Here is a 22,738-nt window from a genome sequence, read left to right on the forward strand (position 1 = left end):
TACTGTTGATTACATCTCACATGTAAGTCATTTTCCTCTGCTACTCCATTAGCACCTCCCCCTGCCCCCCGCCCCCCCGCGCCCCGCCCCCCGCATTTGAAGGGTGATGTCTTTAGAATTAATGGCAAGAAGAAACCTTTTTCCTATTGGGAAATGCCAAGTGAAAAGGAATGCTAATAAGCCTCTAACTTAGACCCGGAACATCCATGCAGTGCCAGTGAGAACTGTGGGGAGAAGATGCCTTTGTCTCCAGCCTTACTAGCACGTGACCCCACTCACGTAGCAACCTCGGTTTTCTCTCATCTGTCAAGGTGACTAACATAATGCCTCATAAGAAGACCCTCTTTATTTTCATGCGTTAGAACAGTCTTCTTTTATACATGTTTTATATGACTCTCTAACTTTTGCAGGAGAAAATAAGATATAAGTATTGCTAATTATACAACATATTCTGACTATACCAGACATTGTGCTAGGTGCTGGGAAGAGTTTGGAATAAGGTTCATTTTCCTAACACTAAAAACATTTTTTTGTTTGTTTGTTTCATTTTCCCTGGAGGAAAAAAAAAAAAAAGAGCAAGGATTTGTAACAATACATTCAAAGCAATGTTATATTCCACCCCCCACCCCCGCCCCATGGCCCACGTGTTGCCATTACTGTGTCTCAGAGCTGATAGAGGCAACAGAGCAGAGACTCATGAAGCTTCAAAGGAATATTTGTACTGGGTTTTTGAGATGATCAAAACCAGCAGTTGACCCTGAAGGAAACGGTGGTATTATCCCTTCCGAGATACAGTCACAAATTAGGAAACACCCACCCACTACAGAATTTTCATAGCTGCCTCTCAGCGAGGTACAGGAAATAAGCTCAACCACAGAGAAAAAGGACAAGCTTGATCCAGAAAACTGGCTCCCAAATTCAGCCTCTTCTCCCTCAGTGCCCCTTCCTGCTGGAACCTTCTGGGAAGTCACCCCAGCATAGTGGAACCTTCATGGATTCTTATCCCCGTGGGTTTTACTGTCTTAATTTACTGATAGAAGCTTATATCGCATTTTGCATTCAACTTTTTGAATTGGCCTGTGATATAAATACATTTTGTATTTCTCTCTCTCCATATGTATAAACACACATACAGATATACATTATAAACACACACAGAAAGCCAAAAATGTTATAGGAAACATTACTATTCTAGATGCTATTCACTGTTCTTTCCCCTTGCATTTCTTTGAACAAATACTGACCGTGACCCACTAAACTGACCTTAAGACACTTGTAGGCGGCACCTGGTATTTGAAAACAATGGGAAGCCTTGCTCCTCTGCCCTGAGGTCTTGTTAGAAACTCACACAGAAAGTGCTCTTTCCCTTTAAAACATGAGCCACATATCCACTTAGATGACATACTTATTCATGAGAAAATTTCTTAGTGACCCCTGTCTACAGATTATTCATATATTTAATGACATATTTTCTTCCTTCCAGGCAAAGAGAAGTAATAGAGAACCTAGATTCTGTCCCATTAGAATTGTAATGAGACATACATTTTGAAATGTAAGGACATACATTTCAACCCAAAGCAATGGGTTCAACCCAATTGTGTAAAAGCAGCTAACATGGCCTGGAATTGAACAGCCAACAAAAGCACTCAAAATTTCCTCCTTTTCTTCACTTTCAAAATTACTTTCACTTTTCAATGACCCTGACACACTTTCTCAACTCTCTAGACCAGTGGTTCTCAACCTTCTGGCCCTTTAAATACAGTTCCTCATGTTGTGACCCAACCATAAAATTATTTTCGTTGCTACTTCATAACTGTAATGTTGCTACTGTTATGAATCATAATGTAAATATCTGATATGCAGGATGGTCTTAGGCGACCCCTGTGAAAGGGTCGTTCGACTGCCAAAGGGGTGGCGACCCAAAGGTTGAGAACCACTGCTCAAACTATGAGAACAAACTCATAGCATATGATGCCACTCCCCCTTTCTAAGGCCATAGATAAAGCTCACCGATCTGTCTACTTTCTCGCTAAGCCTATACTTGGCCTCAGAGCCCTTCTGAACAAGGTGGAGATTGTTCTCTAAAATGACTGTTAGGTAATCCCACTCTAAGCAATCCTAACTTGAGTCAGTCTGTCCTTAAACCTTGAGTCATTCCATAGGATTGCTTAGTTGCTGATTTCCTTCATGTTCATTTGTTTATGGAGTTGGTACTAGGTTCTTTGATTTTGTGAAAGATAAAGCATTTGGCCCTTTCTACCATCAGAAATCATGGTTTAGGATAAGGAAATGTCTTATTTAGTTCAAGAGCTATCCATGCGGCAATTTACATTATCGGCAAACTGTGACATATGTAAGAAAAGACAGTATGGTCCATTGATGAACATTAACTGCCATAATCACAAATGTGGGCTTATCTTTCCATTGGCCATAGAGGTGGGCTCTGTCCAAGGACAGAGAACCAAGCAAAGGCTTTGCACAGGAGTTGGAAAGCTCTAATGAGGCCTCAGATAGGCATAGTGTAATCACAGGAGAGGCTGAAAGAAGGACTTGCCAGTCTTTCCAGGAAGGAGGTTTCTGTGATGAAACCAGATTGTGGTTTTCCATGTTGCCATTTTAAATCTGCATGTGCTAACAGCAGAGCTAAATGGTGAGGCCAGCTGCCCCGGCTTTGAGAAGCATACCTGATCTGGTGACAGGCAGAATTATGTGAGTGTCTGGTCAAACAATGAAGTAAAGGCGGGCCCCAAGTTTTTTGTTGTTGTTTTGTTCGGGCTCACCTAAAGAGAGGCAGGATTCAAAGGAGGAAGATAATTCTGTGGGAGTTGGAGACCCAGATAAACCTGTTCTTGAAGGAATCCGAGGAATGAGGTAAGAAGTTCTGAAAGATGGGAACACAGAGATAGAGAGAAAGACAGAGACTCAGAGATTCGGAGACACAGAGTGGCACAAAGACTCAAAGACACACAAGTTAAGAGCTACAGAGATAGAAAGCTAGAGACCAAAACTTGGAGACAGAGAAGGAAAGGCACACCAGATCACATAAATAGCCGGAAGCATACAGGACAGTGATTTAGGAACACAAATAGGACCCAAACAGTATTCAAGAGACAAAGGCAGAAGCCAAAGAGGAGAAGGACAGAGACCCATAAAGAGTCCAATGCAGAGGTGGATCAACACCCAGGGTTGTCAGAGACTGGGAGAGGCTGAGGGAGGGGTGGCAAATGGCTTCTCATTCTAGCAGAGGCCCATCTGTCCAGTCCCCAGGTTGGCCTGCACGGTGCAGGCATGGCTACAAAGACCAAAAGACCAGGGAATGTTTGTTTGATTTGGAATGGGACCCAAAGCTCGATGACTGACTAGAAAAAATATCTGTGGATAAGAACTTGAGGAGCACTAGCAGGGCTGCACAGAAATCCAAAACCAGAGGATCTCTTAGGAGGCCTCATGTCTGAGTAGAATCAAGCTTGACTCTGCACTTACTCTGGGCACTCTGGCAGCCTGTCCCCCGTAAAAGGCTGCTTCAGGGCCATTGTTTTGGGGCGGCGTTGCCCTTGACAATTTTGGGCTGGTACAGGGGACAGAGTGGGCCTCTTTTGGGAAGCTATGACTAGAGCAGTGGCTCTCAACCTTCCTAATGCCGTGACCCTTTAACACAGTTCCTCATGCTGTGGTGACCCCCAACCATAAAATTATTTTCGTTGCTACTTCATAACTGTAATATTGCTACTGTTATGAATCGTAATGTAAATATCTGATATGCAGGATGTATTTTCACTGTTACAAATTGAACATAATTAAAGCATAGTGATTAATCACAAAATAATATGTAATTATATATGTGTTTTCCCATGGTCTTAGGCGACCCCTGTGAAAAGGTCGTTCGACCCCCCAAAGGGGTCGCGACCCACAGGTTGAGAACCGCTGGACTAGAGGAAAGAGCCCCAAACGTTGGGGGATGCAGAAAGATTCCAGATTCCTTGTTTTATTAGCTATCTCCCCTCTATTTCATTGTTTTCTGACTTCAACTGACAACAAAATCCTATCAGTCTCAAGAGCATCTTCTCCAGGTCCCATTATCCCCTTCCGCCCTGCTATATAACATACGCTTTATGCAGACAGTTACCGCCCTCAAGCCACTCTACCTTGCATTCTCTAACTGCACAGGCCTGTGCATTCTCTGTTCTCTGTACTCTGTTCTCTGCCATGGACAACCTTTTTTTTCCCCTCTTAATTTCAATATCCCTCACCAGCACTGCATATGTCATCAACAGCAGATGGATCCCTGAATGAATGGGAAAGTGAATGAATGAAACAAAGTGACCCCACTCAACATGAAGAACCTGTGTGAACAGATGTCCACATGTAAGGCGAAGGAAGTCACCACCACCCATAGAGGAACAGAAAACACAACAACTGAAGAGGAAATTTGCTTGAGTCAAAGAGAGAGCAAACTGCACACCAGTTACATATTCTCCTACCGCCCCAAGAGACGCACCTTCCGTTTTCAGACTCCAAGATTACAGAATTGTGCACAGAAGAGGAACAAGCATTAGTGCTCTACTCGTTATCACAGATCTGTCATCAGATTCCTTTAAAGCTTTGACTTTTCTAGACTTTTTCTTAGCCTTATCAATTTGTCTAGCGCCCCCACCCCTATGAAATCTACACAAAATTCAATAAAGTTTTTTATTAATTAGGATAATAACCTGGTTTTGTCTTGTGCATGTTTGTGTATTACATGAATGATGTGAGAGAATAATGTCTTTTAGTAGTACAATTTGTTGGTTGTAGTGATCACAGAATTTTGAATTTCTTTTAGTTCATGCTAGCACTAATATATCGTGCTAATATAATAAGAAAGAAGTTTGATGGAAATTAGGAAGTTTCATTAGTGGACAGGCACATGGACTCTGGAGCAAAAATGAATTTGAAGCTTTTGAGCATGTAAAAACTTGGGCACGTTATCAAAGGTCTGTCCTTCACTTTCCTCATTTGTAAATGGGAATGACATGTTTAATAGTATCTATCTATAGTGGTGTGTGACTTTCATAAGTGCTACATGCCAAGGGCTTAAAACAGTGCCTGGCATATAGTGAGCACCCAGTGATTACTAACTGCCATGATCAGAACATATACCTTCTTGGATCAGTGGAAAGAGGGTCCTCTCCTAGGTGTGTCACTCAGCTGCATCACTCTGAGGTCGGTAACCTGGACAGTTCACAGAACTAAACTGAAGTCACCCTCTGCATCTATGAAATGGGCATAATTATACACATTAACGTGTAATTGTGGAGGCTAAAGGACATCGTGGATGGGAATGGCACAGTGCAGGCACAGAGTAGGGGGTCAGTGAAGAATGACTATCGCCACAAGAGAGAATCCCGGCTCGGATTCGCGACCCAGATTCGCTAGATGTCAGGCAGCTGATTCCTCTGCTACTGAGCCTCTGCGTGCAAAGGTGGCATGCCAGTACCCAGTAGAGACCAGCGCTAGTGCGTGCCAAACGCCTGCTTCACTGTAAGAACTCCTTGGGGTTGTTATCAGCTACTTCTTGGGTGAGCAAACCATCGCCTGAGGGCCAGCTCCTGCCAGAGCACATGTTGTTGTGTGGCCTGAAAGCCATTAGCTTATGTTTTTAAGTGGTAGGGGAGGGAAGGGAGAAAAAATATTTTGTGACTCATAAAAATTATATAAAATTCAAATTTCAGTGTCCAATAACAACATTTCGTTTGAGCACCATCATGGTCATTGTTCCTGTTGTCTCTGGCTTTTCTCCCACCACAAGGGCAGATGTGAAACGTTTTGGCGGAGATCACAGGCCTGCGAAGCCTAAAATAGTTATGACCTGGCTCTTTGCAAAAAATCGTTTGCTGATCCCTGATCTATTCTAACCTTCTCTTTCATGTGAAGGTTAAGGGGTAGAGAAATGAGAGATGTTCCCATTTGTTTACTTAAATATCCAGCAGTTAGAGTCTAGTTTCTTGACACGGGCCAACACAACCAGACACTGACACTTCCTTATAAAAAAAAGTATTTGGGAAAGTATATAGAAAAGAGGATAGTTATTGTATTTCTCAAATACAATATAAATAGTTATTGTATTTGTCAGACATATTCAAATAATCTGAATATGTAATTTAAAAATATCCTAAATTATTTGCATTTCTCAGTATCCCTTTTGTGTCTGTAGTGACCCCTTTATAAACTATACAACTATATTATTTCTCCATTATCTTATAGGAAACTTTGTTATAGTCAGAGACTTTCTGGAATTTTAAGGTTTTAACTGACAAACAATCCCACACTGGTTCGTTATTTGGGTGCTGTCTCTGCTATTCATCACTTGTTTCATTCCCCCATGGCTTCATTTTTGAAAGCAGCAAACAGCCCGACTGTTCCCAGCTCACCTCTTGCTTCTCCTAGGCCGTTCTCCACCCTCTCGCCCCTTACTGCTACCCACCCTCCCCCAACCCCATCCGCCAAGGTGTCAGTGAAGCTGAGCAACAGTTGCAGATACTTTTGTTTTTCTTGCTGCTGGACACATTGATACCTTCAAGATGAAAGAAAATAAATGTTTTTCATTTATGGATTTCTATAAATGAGACACAGAAATCCATCTGAGTTACGGAAGTACTTCAGAAGGAGTAAGACTGTGCTCTGAGCAAGTCATGTGTGTCCTAGACAGGCAGGTGAGGGGTTGGCTGCAGGTCAGGGTTTAATTTGCAGAGTTTACATATTCTATAGCCTGAAGAAAACTAGGGACCAAAAGACAAAGACATCTGCTATCTCTTTAATTTAATCAACACCTGAGGGAATGTGTCTGACAAGTTATCTGTCTGTAGCTATCAAAAATCCAAGTGTAAAAATCTAGCTATCTAATCAAACAACCTATTAAAATACTTTTAAAATGAAGCCATTAAAACTATTTTTATCTTTCAAGTACATTAAATCATTTTTGTTTTTATGGAGCTTCAAAAAAATCTAAATTAACCAGAAATTTTGGTACAGGTCATACCTAACCAGTGACTTAATGGTTGGGGAACAAAACTTCATTTATATTCAGAATTCTGCCATAGGCAACGAGTCATTTTCAAGTCTTCTCATATGTTATTACCTAGAAAAGGTATATCAGTGATGTCCTGGAGGGGCAAGTACTGGCTCAAGTCAAATAGGAAATTTTCAGCAGTTTTGCAAGCTGGTTGTTAAATCCTTGGTGGCTTGACATGGTTCGAGGTAGGAGTATTTATATCAGGGAAATAGGCAGACTCCGGAAATCAGTACTACCCCTTTTCTATGTGGTTTGTCAGCACACCATTGAGTCCCTTTAAATCAGCCATGCTCCTCAGAGTTCTCATCAGGGAGATGAAACTGTTCTAAAACTGACTTGTGGTGATGGTTGTATTCTCTTTAAAATCAATAAAAATTGTTGAGTTGGCCCTAACCGGTTTGGCTCAGTGGATAGAGCATCGGCCTGCGGACTGAGGGGTCCCGGGTTCGATTCCGGTCAAGGGCATGTACCTTGGTTGCGGGCACATCCCCAGTGGGAGGTGTGCAGATGGCAGCTGATCGATGCTTCTCTCTCATCAATGTTTCTAACTCTCTATCCCTCTCCCTTCCTCTCTGTAAAAAATCAATAAAATATATTTCAAAAATAAAAAATAAATAAAAATTGTTGAGTTGTCTACATTTGAAATGAGTGAGTTTTATAGTCTCTAAAATATGCTTCAATAAAATTTTTCAACAAATTGCTCCCAATCAACAAACAAAATGTCAACATGTATAGATGGCGACAAGATCCAGTTACAGGGCCCTAACCGGTTTGGCTCAGTGGATTGAGCATTGATAGGCCTGTGGACTGGAGGGTCCCAGGTTCAATTCTGATCAAGGGCATGTACCTTGGTTGCAGGCACATCCCCAGTAGGGGGTGTGCAGGAGGCAGCTGGTCGATGTTTCTCTCTCATCGATGTTTCTAACTTTCTATCCCTCTCCCTTCCTCTCTGTAAAAAATCAATAAAATAAAAAAAATCCAGTTACATACCCAATAAATAAGAAATAAAGCCACATTTGCTCAGCACTTCTGATGGGTTGATATTCTACACAGTGATTCCCAACCTTGTCTCACTCTGGAATCCCTTGGAAAGTTTAATAAGAAAAAGTTAACTCCTAATATGTTGATGTCTTTTGTTTGGTCTGTGGTCTGAGCAGAAATTTTAAAAACTTCTTGGGTGATTCCAGTGTGCAGCCAAGGTTGAGAACCACAACTATAGAGCAATTTCCCCAGATAATTGTTGCTTGCCTGTTGTTACAGAAACCACCCTCAAATGCTTAATAAATTCCCAGGCGTTCTGAAATAGAGAAGTCTGGACATAAATGCCTATTTGGGGTTGTTTCTAGGTTGTATTGAACGTGTATTCTTTGCACATGGAGGGAAGACACAGATCTGTTTCCTTGTGGGTTTCCTATGTAGTTGCCATGGGCATTATGGTGGGGAGAAGGGACATCAGCTAGCTCACCTTGTCATCTAAGTGAGTGCCAATGAACTCAAACACAGAGTCTAAGCTCAGGGATTATTGAATTAAAGGAACAGAGTTGAATATCTCCTTGGGTCTCTTCTCCTTGGGGGCTTCCTACTGATTGTGGGCTGGGAATATAGACAAGGAAGCATGCACTAAAGAATTATCCTATATAATAAAAGCCTGATATGCAAATTGACTGAATGATGGACTGACCAGCGGAAAACCGGTCGCCATGACATGCACTGACCACCAGGGGGCAGACACTCAATGCAGGAGCTGCCCCCAGCCCTCAGGCCCCAGGCCAGCCAAGGCAGGTGCTAGCTGGAGCCCCCTGATCGCCCCGCTGGTTGCCCTACAGATCGGCCCTGATCGCCAGCCAAGCCTTGGGATCCTACCCATGCACGAGTTTCATGCACTGGGCCTCTGGTAGTTTAATAATTTAATAAGGCTACAAGTGAGAGCCCAGGCATCCACCTTCAGTGTCTGCACTTATGACACCCATTTTGTATGCTCAAGGGCACTTTACCTTTTCTCTTTGAGGAAACCTAGAAGGCTAGTGATGTCTTGGAACTCTGAATTCCCAAGGATAGGAGTTTACTTTATAGAAAATTTTAGCTAGTATATCTGATTTCCCTTCTGAAGTTAGAGTTCAATTCTGAGGCCTCAAATTTAAAATCTACAGACAGGACCTACTGAGATCTTTTACAACCGTGCAGCACCAAAGACACAATCTCTGCTTTCTTCATGCAGACAGATTTGAACCCTGCTTCAGTGTTTCCTGTTAAGAACACTGACTTTGGAAAGCTGGAATCCCAGCTTCGCCATTTAATTGATGTGTGATAGAGGCAAGTTATTCAACCCTTCGGTGCTCATTTTCTTCCTTTGTAAGATGGAGATGGTAACAGTTCCTATGTCATTGGCTTGCTGTGAAGACTTGAGCTGTTTGTTCAGACATAAGGTGCAGGTCGCGCCTCTCATGAAGCACAGGTGTGGAAACCAGCCTCACCAGGCTCTTCCCGGTACTTTAGGGTAAAGGCGCAGCGTCTCTAGGAAATCCCCTATTCCTCTCTGGGTCATGTTTGTTTCTCTAATTAAATGTCCTGATGAGCTGTCTCATCTGGTCCCTTCTTAAAGACAGGACTATGACGGCTCCACCCATTGGAACTCACTACCTGCTTGAGGCAGAAATTGTATCCTCTTTCTGAGTTGCTAGTATTTAAAAGGCTCACAGTTGCCCCTGCAGATAAGCTCACAAATGCAGTGTCAGGAGAAAGAAAGGCATGCGGACATCGCTGTAGACACTTCCTCCTTTCTCTTGAAAAGTCCCTCTCCTGTACAGTAGGAGTGTAGGCTTTCAGTTTATCTTACCCGCAACAGCTTAGAGCGCAACAATTTTAACAGCACATTTATTTATAAACCAGATCAATCGCAAGGAAACCAAGCAACACCAACTCACACATCCCAGCGCTATCCCTACTCTCCAAGAATGCCCAGCATTTAACTTTTGTCTCATTTTCCGCATCTACCTGCTTTCACATCAGGGAAAAACAATATGTGCTTTTACAATGCCATTGGCCCCAAGCGGAAAGACACCTAACAGACACATGAGTAAAACGCGGAGGGGATAGAAGAGTGGGTGGCAGAGTGCTAAAGATCACCCTTCATCCAAGGGAGCATTAGGGTGGGAGCGGACAGTCAATGTTCACCCACGACGCGCTTTGAAAAGCGGATCTGCTCTCTTACCCCAAGTCCTGCAGCAGCTCAGCTTCTCCATCGGACGTGCTCCACAGATCTGCAGGATCCTGGGCGCTCATCTTGCCTTCTAGAGACTCTGCTCTGCCCATTCACGCTCCTCACGTCTGGTCCGCGCAGCCCCTGGCAGGTGCTTTGAGGGAAGAGGCAGAGAAATGAGCTCTGTTGCTTCTCACACTCCTCCTCCTTGAGAGAAGCCAGCTGTGAGTCTCCACTGGCAAGGAAGTGAAACTTGCTTACTCCTCCCACCGACACTCGCCACCCTGGCCCCCGGGCACCGGGAGTGTTCTGTCAGTCAGGAAGCATGCGAACGTAGCTCCCACCTCTGAGGACACCCACACTGATCACGCAACCTGCAGTGTCTGTCAAAGGAAATAAGCATGACAGCACCCCAACCGGGACTGCACCATTAATTCAAACTCCTCTCCTGAGGCCGGACCGCAGCAGCGTCTCCCCAGTGTGTCAGCCCCTGTTTTGTAGAGGGCGGGGCATGCACTCATTCACACCCCACCTTCGGCCTCACACATGAACACACAGAACACGGAGGAAGCTTCTATTTCAGGAACATCATTAGCGTGGGTAAACAGATCAGAGTCAAATCACTAACTTCCATCCTGAAGTCTGGTTTTTCGCACTTTCTCAGTATTTCTGCTTCAGTTATCCAAGTTTCCAACATACGCTTGACTTTCAGGTAGGCATGATTCAGAGACAATTATTGTTTCCTCCGTGGAAGAAAGATAAGGGGAGAAGAAGGAACGTAGGAAAAGTAGGATGGGGCAGCCTGCGGCCAACTACTGGGGCGTGTGAGAACTCCCCGCCACTTCTTCACAGGGCAGGCCTACAGCTGGGGTTGCTTTTGTTGTTGCTTGGTGTCCAGACTCATGGGTAGAGAATGCCATCTGCCTGGGAGTCCTTAAGGGAGACTGCAGTAACTCTGAATCCTGGAGAGCTGGACAAAGTGCAGTGATGCATGCATAAGAACATGTGTGCTACATGCCTTCTCCGTGTGCCTGCCAGCAGGAGAGGGTGTGCTTCTGGTCTTGTCCTCTCTCTCTCTCTCTCTCTCTCTCTCTCTCTCTCTCTCTCTGTCTAGTCACGCCTGACTCACTCAGGGTTCACCAGAGGGCTCTATAACTTGCTTTTCCCAGCGGCCGTCCCTGTAGGAGGAACAGGACCATTGGCAGCTTATCGGAATGCAGAATTTCGGGTTCATCCCAGCCCTTCTGAACCAGCATTTGCATTGGAATCAGATCCCCAAAGTGACTCCCTGCACATTGACGTGTGAGGAGACTAGTCTCTAGGATACCAAGACCGCAGAGCGTTCTAAAGGAGAGGCTGATTGGGGCCTGCTAGCATTCTACCTCTCCTTAATGTCCTTCCCTATGTGACAGGATTCCAGGGCGGGAGGAATAGGGAAACTGAGACAGGAAAGTTACAATCATGTCAGGCAGTGTGGGCAATTTGCAGCCAGCTTGTAACTAGCCAGTCATTATCTTCCCAGCCAAGGACACTTAAGAGCAAATGGTTAAAAACTTCCCCAAGGAGAGAATGCAGAGAGGGGCGGGGAAAGGAGAAAGGAGGACAGTGTCTCTCCCGAAGCAGAGAAGCCAGCAGTCTCAAGGCTTGGCAAGACAAAGTTGCCAGTTGCTTCTCAAGAATTCTGGGAAAGCCACAACAAAGTGAAAAAAGGGACCTTGAGAATTAATCTGCACTAAAATATTCAGCAGAGGAATTTTGAAACCTATAGCCAAGAGGGTATAGAACGCCTCAGACCCCACCCAACTCTCTCTTCAGGTAGCTGAGAGCCTGCCTGTGCTTCATAAGCCAGATGTATAGGTTTGCTGGCTTTGCTTTACAATAAGGTATATGCTTTAATAAATTGGCTTTTCACAAAGCAGTCAAGGTCTCTCATATAAATTCACTTATATGAGAAGACAAGGATGGAGGTTAAGGACAGCCCTCTCCCACGGACTCGGGTGCTGTCTGGTAACACCTCGGCTGTTGGTGAGAGGTGCCTCTAAAACAGGGGTGGGCAAACTTTTGGACTCGAGGACCACAATGGGTTCTTAAACTGGACCGGAGGGCCGGAACAAGAGCATGGATGGAGTGTTTGTGTGAACTAATATAAATTCAAAGTAAACATCATTACATAAAAGGGTACGGTCTTATTCATTTCAAACGGGCCGAGGCTGCTCTAAAAGCTATTACTTCTGGGTGTCTGAGATTTGTGAGACCCTGGATTCCTCTGATTGCCAGAAATTCCTGAGTGTCTGGAGACAGCCTGGGGGAGATGAGGCTCTGATATCACATGCTGATTGTATAAGCGCATTTAAAATTCTTTCAGATACAGTTTGTTCAGAGAGAAGTGCAGGATCCACGTGTAACAGCTGCCAGTCCTGGCCAGGGAGGTGCAGAATGTGCCTGCGGCAGAGACAGGAGACCAGCGGGCAGCAGATTTCCTGTTCTCCTTCTATAGCCCTTTGTTCGGTGTTTTAGTCTCTATTTTGTTCCTGTTTTAGCAAATTCTCTTTTTTCTTTTTTTAGCCTTTTTCCCTTTTCTTTGCTTTTCAGAAAAGTAGCAGTTTACTAAGACAAGCCTCTTCCTTTCTTCAATCTTCCGGCCACTCCCCCTTTCTCATTTTGCTATCCCATCTGTTGTCCTCCCCTGTGACGGCATTGTTTCATTGTGTCACTTATTTCATTTTCCCAGGATCCCTCTCTTCCCCATCCCCCATCAACCCCTTGCTCCACGAAGTACATGTTCAGCATTGTGGTGGAACCAGTTGCTGCACCATCACTAGGTGGTTTCAACAGAATTACTGGACGTTCATAAAACCGTCTGGTATTATATTTTACATGAGACTGTTGCTTCTAAACAAGTGCAAGTATATTTTAAAAAACCACATAATTCATGTCTTATTAATTTTGATAATCTCTTCAGTGGTGCGGGTTCATAGTGCCTAATTCTTTCCATGCCGATATTGGACACGGAAACAGACATGAACAATCTACCTTGTTTTAACAATTTTGGAAAATCTTATTCTTTGTTGGAAAATATCTTACTTATCAAAAATATTAGGCCTTTTTTGGAATGGCAATCACACTCAAATCATCAATTTTCTCATAAAGGGAATTTGGGGAGAGCTATTTCATCCAGATTTGAATTTCTTTTTTTTTTTTTTTTAAATATATTTTATTGATTTTTTACAGAGAGGAAGGGAGAGAGATAGAGAGTTAGAAACATCCATGAGAGAGAAACATCGATCAGCTGCCTCCTGCACATCTCCCACTGGGGATGTGCCTGCAACCCAGGTACATGCCCCTGACCGGAATCAAACCCGGGGCCCTTGAGTCCGCAGGCCGACGCTCTATCCACTGAGCCAAACCAGTTTCGGCAGATTTGAATTTCTTTATTAGAAGAATGAGCTTCTAATACTTGAGGCTCCTCTGAAGAGAACTTTTTGACAGAAACAACTCCATGTAGTGGAAGATCCTTTTCTTCCTTTTTTAAAAAAATGTATTTATTTATTTATTTTTAATTGTTTAAAGTATTACAAGTCTCCTTTTTTCCCCCATTGACACCACCGCCCCCAGCCACTCCCACCCCCGGGGGTCAAGCCCCCACTGCCCCAGTGTCTGTATCCATTGGTTATGCTAATATGCATGCAAACAGGTCCTTTAGTTAATCTCTAACTCCCCCCGCCCCTGCCTTCTCTATGAGGTTGTACGGTCTGTTCAGTGCTACCCTGTCTCTGGAGCTATTTTCATTCATCAGTTTATGTTGCTCATTATATCCCACATATGAGTGAGATCATGTGATATTTATCTTTCTCCGACTGGCTTATTTTGCTTAGCATACTGCTGGTAGACCCTTTTCGATCTTTTTCTAATTTATTTATTTCTACAGAAAACTTACATATCACAATGTCTGATTTTCACCTGGTCACCCGGCAATGGCAGTTCTACTTAAGCCCTCCACAGTGGGAATGGTTCTATGAGCGCCCTTGCTACCTATTTACCGTTCACTAAACACTCTTTCTTCTCCATCATCTATGATGGTGGGAAAGAAAAGATACATTCTTGAAAGGGAAACCATGGCTTGGAATTATCATGGACTGAGGTTACCATAGTTTGGGGTTGAGGGACCCTTACTGTTTCTCACTGTTTGGTTCTTCCCACCCACGAAAAATAAGAAATTTCAAGTTCAATTGGAACAGAAGCATAGCAGACAAAGAAGGAACTGACCATTGTTTTTTAGCTGCAGGTCATCTCTCCAAAAGGAGGGCTTCCATCTCTCCTCCTAATTCTGTGGCAAGCTCAGGGATGCCATATTGCTTTCAAAAATATTGGAGATTTCTGTTTTGTTTTGTTTTCATTAAGCCTCACATGAGCATATTTTTTCCTTTGATTTTTAGAGAGAGTGGAAGGGAAGGAGGGGGAGAGAGAGAGAAACATCGATGTGAGAGAGACACACTGATTGGTTGCCACCTGCATGTGCCCTGAATGGGGACTGGGATTGAACCTGAAACCCAGGTACATGCCCTTGACCAGGAATTGAGCCGGTGACCCTTTGGTGTGTAGGCGAACACTCTAACCACTGAGCAACACCAGCCAGGGCAAAAATAATGGCGTTTTACTTCAAGCCACAACCTCTGTGTTCTCTGCTCCAGTTATGTGATCACTTAATATAGTATCACAGTCTAAGGTGATTGGCTTTTTAAAAATTAATTGGGACCCCATTTTTTTTTTTCTTCACCTGTCCATACAAGTAGTCCTAGCTTCTGTGTTGACTTAGGGTGTCTGGGTATGGCTATAACTCATCAAGTTCACTCTAACCCCTGCTTCTTCCGGGAGAGTGGGAAACTGGAAACAGAAATAGAAAGAGTTTCCACAGAAAGAGAAAGAAAAGATCTAAACACTTTATATTTTACCTTTATAATACATTCTTTACAATAAAAAACAAAACAGTTTCCTGGATGATTTAAAATTCTGAAAAATTAAGCCCAGTAGAGCCATGGTATGAGCTCCCAGGTGCTCAGGAAATATTTTATAAAGGTATATTTTGAGAAATGACAATGACAGGCAAGTGGATATCTCAACTAGGCAGATGACTATCCAAGTGGTGGCGAGAAGGCAGCTCAGCTCTTCCCCTTTGAGCTTGCGGGTCGAGACTGGTCACACACTTCACCCTCTGCTGAACGCTGGCACCCCACCCTGGCTTTTCTTCTCACCATGCCTCCTGGTAATCATTCTACTTGTGTCGGTCAGTTTTTCTTCCACCAACCCATTTAGGCCATGTGGTATACAGACCTGACTTTGAACTCTGGCTTGTGTTTTGATTTCTACTCCCTTCTCGGCTGCTATGTGGAACCCCAGTATCGGCTGCTCCCAGGCACCTCACTATATATTGGGCCTGCACCAGGCCATCATGGTCCATGTTCTGTCTATGTGGGTGTCATTGCTCCTTCCTGATCTCCAACGTTCCTTGGGGTAGCTACTCAAGCTACAGTCCTCATCTCTATCTCTACAGAGATATCTCCAGATCTCTGTGTCTACATGACTCACTCTTTTTTGAGAATGTGCGGTGGGGGCGGGGAAGCTGTTCCAGCGTTGCACTGGTTGGAGGTGACCCATTTCTCCAAGTTGGTGAGCTATGGCCATATCCAGACAGCCTGAGTGTAGCTTCCTCCATGGAACTGGATTAAGCTAGGTTTGAGAATTCTCTCAGATTCTATCCAGAACCATTCTTCAGGCCTCATTGGTAAGTAATATTGATCATATTACACTCTTTCCTTACTTACACATTTTTCTCTCATTGATAAATTCAGGCAAAGGCAAACAGATTTTTAACTGGATTCCTCAGACCTTCAGTCATATCTGTGTCTGTCTAACTCCCAACTCCAGACAGGGTCTCCAAAATCTCATGCCAAACAAGGAACGAGTCTGGATAAGGAGTGAGGAGTAGGGGTAGATTTAGGAAAGTTCCACAATGTATCCTCAGCACCAGCACAACTCAAAACCCACTCCTGAGAAACTCTCTGGCCATGGTTTCTCCTTTCTTCTTCCCCAGGGTGGAGGAGACTCAAGCGCCACTTAAATTTAGTCCCATAAAGAATACATTTGTTTTGGAAGGCAGCTATGCTCACCACTATACCACCAACGCCTTCAGGAATACATTTGTTTTGTACACACTCTGCTTCTGTTTGGGGTGCCCTCCCCTGTGCTTCCTCCGGCTAACTCCTTTGCATCTTCCAGCCTCAGCACAGTTTTATACTGCTTCTTGTGATGGTTTTCTGCCCCCCTGGTCCCACGCCTGGGTTGTGGCCTTCATCTGTACTGCTTGTGCCCTGACCGGGAATCGAATCAGCAACCTTTTGGTGCACGAAAGGCTGCCCAACCAACTGAGCTACAATGTCCAGGGTCGGAACATAACTTTTATGTTCAAGCCCCTCTGTGGCAGCCACACAAACCCTGTTCTGGAAAGAACCTGGTGTGAGGGTGTGGCAATAAGGGTACTAAAGCTGGACTCTTCTTGCCCAATGTCAACATCTCTCATGGGCAGTTTTTGTCCTGGGGCTGCCTGTTGGCCTGATGGAGATTTTCTTAGGACTGAGGCTCTTTGTACCCCATTCCCCTTTTTCCTCTTGCTCTCCCTTCACAGGTGTCAGCGTGTACTGTGTTGAACAGTGCCCCTCCCCCCAAATTCATGTCTACCTCCTAGAACCTCAGAATGTGATGTTAGTTGGAAATAGATTCTTTACAGATATAATTCGTTAAGATGAGGTCATACTGGATTAGGGTGGTCCTTAATACCAATGACTCATGTCCTCACAAGAAGGTCTTTAGAAGACACGGAGGGAAGACAGTGGTGTGAAGGCAGTGGCAAAGACTGGAGTGATGTATCTACCCACCAAGGAAAACGAAGGGCTGCCAGCAACCACCAGGAGCCAGGAGAGGGGACAGCTTCTTCCACAACAGAGAGCTGCCAGAAGAAACCTCGATTTCAGATTTCTGACCTCCCAAATGCAGGGAGAATAGATTTCAATTGTTCGTGGCTACCCAGGGCAGGCACTTTGCTGTGGCAGCTCTGGAACCTAGCACACGGATCCACACTGTGGTCTGGGGCCCTCCAGGTCTTCTCCTCTCCTCCTCCTCTTCATCCTTCACAGGCATTCCCACCTAAGACATGTCCTGCTCGTCTAGTTCCATCTTGGCATCTAGTTTCTATCCAGAAACTCAAACTGACACAATGACCAAAATAAAAAGTTAGCTCAATTGTCATCTTTCTACCAAATTCTTCAGACAAGGGTCTTTACCATCAATCAAACAAGAATTGTCAAGCTGCCACTATTGACTCCCAAGGTCCTGGGCTGAGTGGAAGGGGCACAAAAGTGAACAAGACATAAGCTCTCCTCTCAGTGGTCCCTCACACTAATGGATATAGTTTGGTCTTGAGGAATTCATCAAGAAGAAAACATTTCAATCTCAATACAGTGGCAAAAGTTATGCTTGATCCCAGATAGGGGGTATACAGGAAGCAGGTGATCAACATTAAGCTCTCACATTGATGTTTCTCTCTTCTCCCTTCTTCTCTCTCTAAAAATCAACAAACTATTCTTTTTTTAAAAATATATTTTATTGATCTTTTACAGAGAGGAAGGGAGAGAGATAGAGAGTCAGAAACATCGATGAGAAGAAACATCGACCAGCAGCCTTCTGCACATCCCCCACCGGGGATGTGCCCGCAACCCAGGTACATGCCCTTGACCGGAATCGAACCTGGGACCCTTCAGTCCGCAGGCCGACGCTCTATCCACTGAGCCAAACTGGTTTCGGCAACAAACTATTCTTTTTTTAAAAAATGTTACAATCTCTTCGTTAGCATAAGAAGCATCCAAACCTGTAGAGAATTTTTGTAAGAGTTTATTTGAGCCGGACTGACAGCACATGCCAGGGAGCAAGATCTCAGATCCTCTGAAGATGAATAGTTTTGCAGCTATTTTTTTAAATGCCTTTGAAATGAAAGAAGGGACATAAGGAAGATTGGAGAAAGCAAGGTGGGCATTGGATTTTAGTATGGTTCTTTAGTATAGTGCTCTCTTGAAGGTGGTTATGGTTTATTTCAAAGGTGTATTATATGCATGGAAACAATGGTCAGGGCTTGCTTAAGGCAAAGAACCTTTTATTAAAAAATTATAGCCTATGGCATGACTACACACCGTGACCTGCCAGTTAGTCATTTATGATCAGATCACCTGTGAGGTTACTTTCCATAGAACCCCTCTTTTCATCCATACCTCTCCTTTTTATCAAATAATGTTGATAGAAGCGCTAGCTCTTGAGCAGCTGAAAGACTGCAGTGATCACCTCCCAATGTCCCAGGCCATTGATCTCCTCTGGAAGAAAGTCTTTGTAGCAGTCCACCACGGCTTTCCAGAGTCTGGGCTCCCAGGGTCCAGGCACTCCAGACAAACCAGACATCTGCCAGAAGCATACACTGCACAGAAACCTTTCCAACCTCTCCCCTTTCCTCTTTCTTATTCTCCTCTTCTCTGTTGTTTTCCCACTTTTCATGTTCAATATTCAGTCTGGAACTCCATTCGCAGTCTCCTTTACTTAATGTGAAATATTTGCTCCATTCACTAAACCAGTGCCTTGATTGAATTCCTCCATGTCATCTTCAAGTGTGTGAAGGTTATGCAGCTGTGGGTCCCAAAGCCCATTCCAGGGAAGGTGGGAACCAAGAGTCCTCTGCAGCAGTAGGGAAATCCTTGCCTGGCGTTGTGGTTCCCTGGGAATCTCCCTGTGCTATGTCACCCAGGAAAAGCTCCGTTCTCTCAATATTTCCCGAGGGCCATATGTGCCCCTCATCCACTGTGCATTCATAGGAGAGCTCCATCAGGGCCAAGGGGATGGAATGTCAAGGTTCAAGTTCATGGCTTCTATGGACTTTATCTCAGTTCCTACCAGTATGTTCAGTTGCTTTGTTATTAAAGTAGCGACAGGGTATCTCCCTACATCAGTGGTCGGCAAACTGCGGCTCGCGAGCCACATGCGGCTCTTTGGCCCCTTGAGTGTGGCTCTTCCATAAAATACCACATGCGGGCCTTCACGTACAGTGCGATTGAAACTTCGCGGCCCATGCGCAGAAGTCGGTATTTTGTGGAAGAGCCACACTCATGGGGCCAAAGAGCCGCATGTGGCTCGAGAGCCGCAGTTTGCCGACCAGTGCCCTAGATGATATGAAACAAATACTTGTTTAGTCCTCTACTCCCTCTCTTCAAACTAGCTCTTCCCGCCTCCCTGCTCCTCCTTGAACGTGACTCACTTTTGCCTCAGGGCTTAGTAGTTGCTTTTCGCTTTTCCTGGCTCTCTCTCCCTCCAGATATTATCTAGTTTCCTCATTCACTTCATTTAAGTGTTTCGTTCAAAGGTCACCTTCTCAGAAAGCGCTTCCCTAACTACTACAAATCTAAAATGCTTCTCCAGCCCTGGCTGGGTGGCTCAGCTGGTTGGAGCATTGTCCTGTACCCCAAGAGTTTGTGGGTTCAATTCCCAGTCAGGGCACATATCCTAGGTAGGTGGTGGGTTTGATCCCCAGTCAGGGCGCATACAGGAAGCATCTCCTCTCTCTCTCTCTCTCTCTCTCTCTCTCTCTCTCTCTCTCTCTCTCTCTTTCTCTCTCCCTCTCTCTCTCTCATCAATAAAAGCATATCCTCAGGTGAAGATAAATAAAATAAAATGCTTCTCCTACTGCCCCAGGCCTATCATTCCCTTACTCTGCCTTATTGCTTCAAAACACTTGGTGTTGCTTGTTAAAATACGAAAATACTTCCATACAAGTTTGGAAGTAGCCACTGTTCTGAACCCCTAAGTTTCTCCCTGTCATCTTGGCCACCTGTGTCCCCCAGACACCTGAGACCTTTCCCTCCCCACTAACTGAAGGAGCCTCTGGGGCCCTGTCCCAGCACGAGGGCCAGCATCTGTGTCTGTTCTGATTCTTCAGTGCCCGTGACTTGCTAATTGTGTATTTAACAGATGTACGGAGGTGTAATTTACATAACATATGTTCATTTTCTTTAAGGGTACAATTCAATTATTTTTAGTAAATTTACAGAGTTGTGCCACTGTCATCACAATCTATTTTTAGGACATTTTCATCATCCCCAAAAGATCCTTTGTACTCATTTGCAATCTAAATATTGTGAATAGCACTTCTGCTTAGCTCTACCTGAACTAATTATATAGGATATTTGCTTACTTGTGGTGGCAAATAATATTACATACACTTATATATTAGCTATCTGTAATCTATCTATCATCTATCTATCCATCTATTTCTCCCATCTGACAGAACCTGCAATGTGACCTGGTCACTCTCTCATCAATGGGTGGGGGCCACACAGTGTGCTCTTGGATGAGGGAATAGAACCTGTTACCATTTGCAAATACTTACCTTGAGGGTGAGACTATCTCACTAATGTGCAACCAAAAACGAATTGCAGAAGTGGGCTGATATAACTGCCTCATAACTCCTGATCTCAAATGTCTGTGTTTATCAAAACAGTTGTATATGTATTAATTTTTTCTTATAGTAAGCAAATGTATGGTTGGGTTAACAAATAAATTTACATTAAAAAAAAAAGTAGAGGTAGTACCCAATACCCTTTTTGAATCTGGCCTGACGCTGGTGACACATTTGTGGCCAATAGAATGTGGTGCAGGTGACATGAATGACCTTTCTGCCACGTCTCTTGGACCATTCACACTTCAGACATTCTCTCCAAGGTGTTCTCTTTACAATCCAGGTGTGATGCTGAGGGAAGCCCACGTCACATGCAGTGTTTCATGTATGTGCTCTGGTTGGCAGTCCCAAAGGAGCCCAGGGACTAGACACGACTCATTTCAGTCCAGGTTCTAGACACGACTGACAAGGAGCCTCCAGATGATTCCAGTCTCCAGCCATTAAAGTCACTCCCAGTGGTTTGAGTTTTGCCAAATGAGGTCCCAGACATTGAAGAGCAAAAATGAGACATCCCTCTATGTCCTGTTTGAATTTTGGGTATAAAGAATACAGGCACAGCCCTAACCAGTTTGGCTCAGTGGATAGAGCATCAGCCTTCGACCTGAAGGGTTTGATTTTGGTCAAGGGCACATGCCCAGGATGTGGGCTCCATCCCCATTAGGGTGCGTGCAGGAGGCAGCCGATCAATGATTCTCTCTTATTGATGTTTCTATCATTCTCCCCCTCTCCCTTCCTCTCTGAAATCACACACACACACACACATATGTAAAAGTTTGGGGTGGTTCATTACTCTGTGACAGATAACTGAAACACTTGTCATCTGGGTCACTGCCTAGACTGTGAGCTCCAGGAGCAGGGACTTTAAGTGTCCTGATTCTATGTATCTGCGATGGGTGATGGTTAATTTTATGGGTCATATTGACTGGGCCACAGCTGCCCACATAGTTGGTCAAACATTAATCTGGGTGTTTCAGTGACAGTGTTTTTGAATGAGATTAAATTGATGGATTTTGAGTAAAGCAAATTGCTCTTCATAATTGGGTGGGCCTCATCTGCCAGAAGCCGGTCCACCCTTGCTGCTTGACACAGTCGCTGCAGGGATGAAACATCTGCACAGCTTATGTTTCAAGGGACCTGGTGTATATGGCATATGTTTGCTCCCCCTCTTAGCGCTATGTGTTTTAAACAGGACCACCTTCCCAAGAAAGGTTGTTTCCCCAGGTGAGAATTTTTCCCTGGAGTTAGGGATTAACAGGACTAAGGAAGAGAATAAATCAGTGAAAGCCCCTAGAGTTACAGAAATACCATATACTACTTATGAAGAACTTGGACTAAGACTGTTGGCAATAAATTTGGGACTTGTTGGGCCCACATCCCCAGGGGTCTGCCCACCAGGGAAAGCACCAAAGCCTATACCCCTGGAGACCCACCAACACAGGGCAGTCCCAGGGAAGGCAAGCATCGAGGCTGGGAGGACATAACCTTTACTGGGTAGGATAATCTCCTTCAGTCACTTCCTTGTAGCTCACCAATAGAGCAGCGACCTTGGAATAGCCCTTATAATGGAACACAGAGATTAATCTAGACAAGATTAAAATCAACAGAACTAGATAGAGACAGGATTTTTTTGGCAAAGGTCAGATAAGAAATTATGGAAAGAAAACAAGGAACTGTAGAAGGTTACCCAAAACATACTATGATGTGATTATAGAGGCATGCTTATAGGATCAAATGGTATAAATACAGATGTAACAGAACAATAGAGAACCTGACTATGCTGATTGACTGAACACTGTCTCCGTGTCATTCCTTCTTCACCGACTCTGTCCACACCTTTGGGAACCCCTGGACCTGTTGAGGCTGGACCCCAACACTCATCCAATAATTGAAGGCGTGAATAGAACAAAAAGACTAGCCTCCCCTGAGCCAGAGAGCTCTCCAG

At 44.3% G+C, this 22,738-nt stretch overlaps 1 protein-coding gene across 8 annotated transcripts in view; it reads right to left on the reverse strand.

The window, feature by feature from the left end:
• Positions 1-11,127, reverse strand: part of DAPP1 (dual adaptor of phosphotyrosine and 3-phosphoinositides 1) — a 47,815-nt gene extending 36,688 nt beyond the window's left edge. For 2 of the 8 annotated variants that reach the window (XM_059664715.1, XM_059664660.1), the window contains exon 1: positions 10,263-10,485. In XM_059664715.1, the coding sequence (XP_059520698.1) occupies positions 10,263-10,363 (101 nt within the window). In that variant the 5' untranslated portion in view covers positions 10,364-10,485. The other 6 variants (XM_059664670.1, XM_059664706.1, XM_059664679.1 and 3 more) reach the window with 6 other exon arrangements.
• Positions 11,128-22,738: the final 11,611 nt, after the last annotated feature.

This window comes from Myotis daubentonii, chromosome 1 (assembly GCF_963259705.1).
Source record: "Myotis daubentonii chromosome 1, mMyoDau2.1, whole genome shotgun sequence".
NCBI classification, from domain to species: Eukaryota; Metazoa; Chordata; class Mammalia; order Chiroptera; family Vespertilionidae; genus Myotis; species Myotis daubentonii.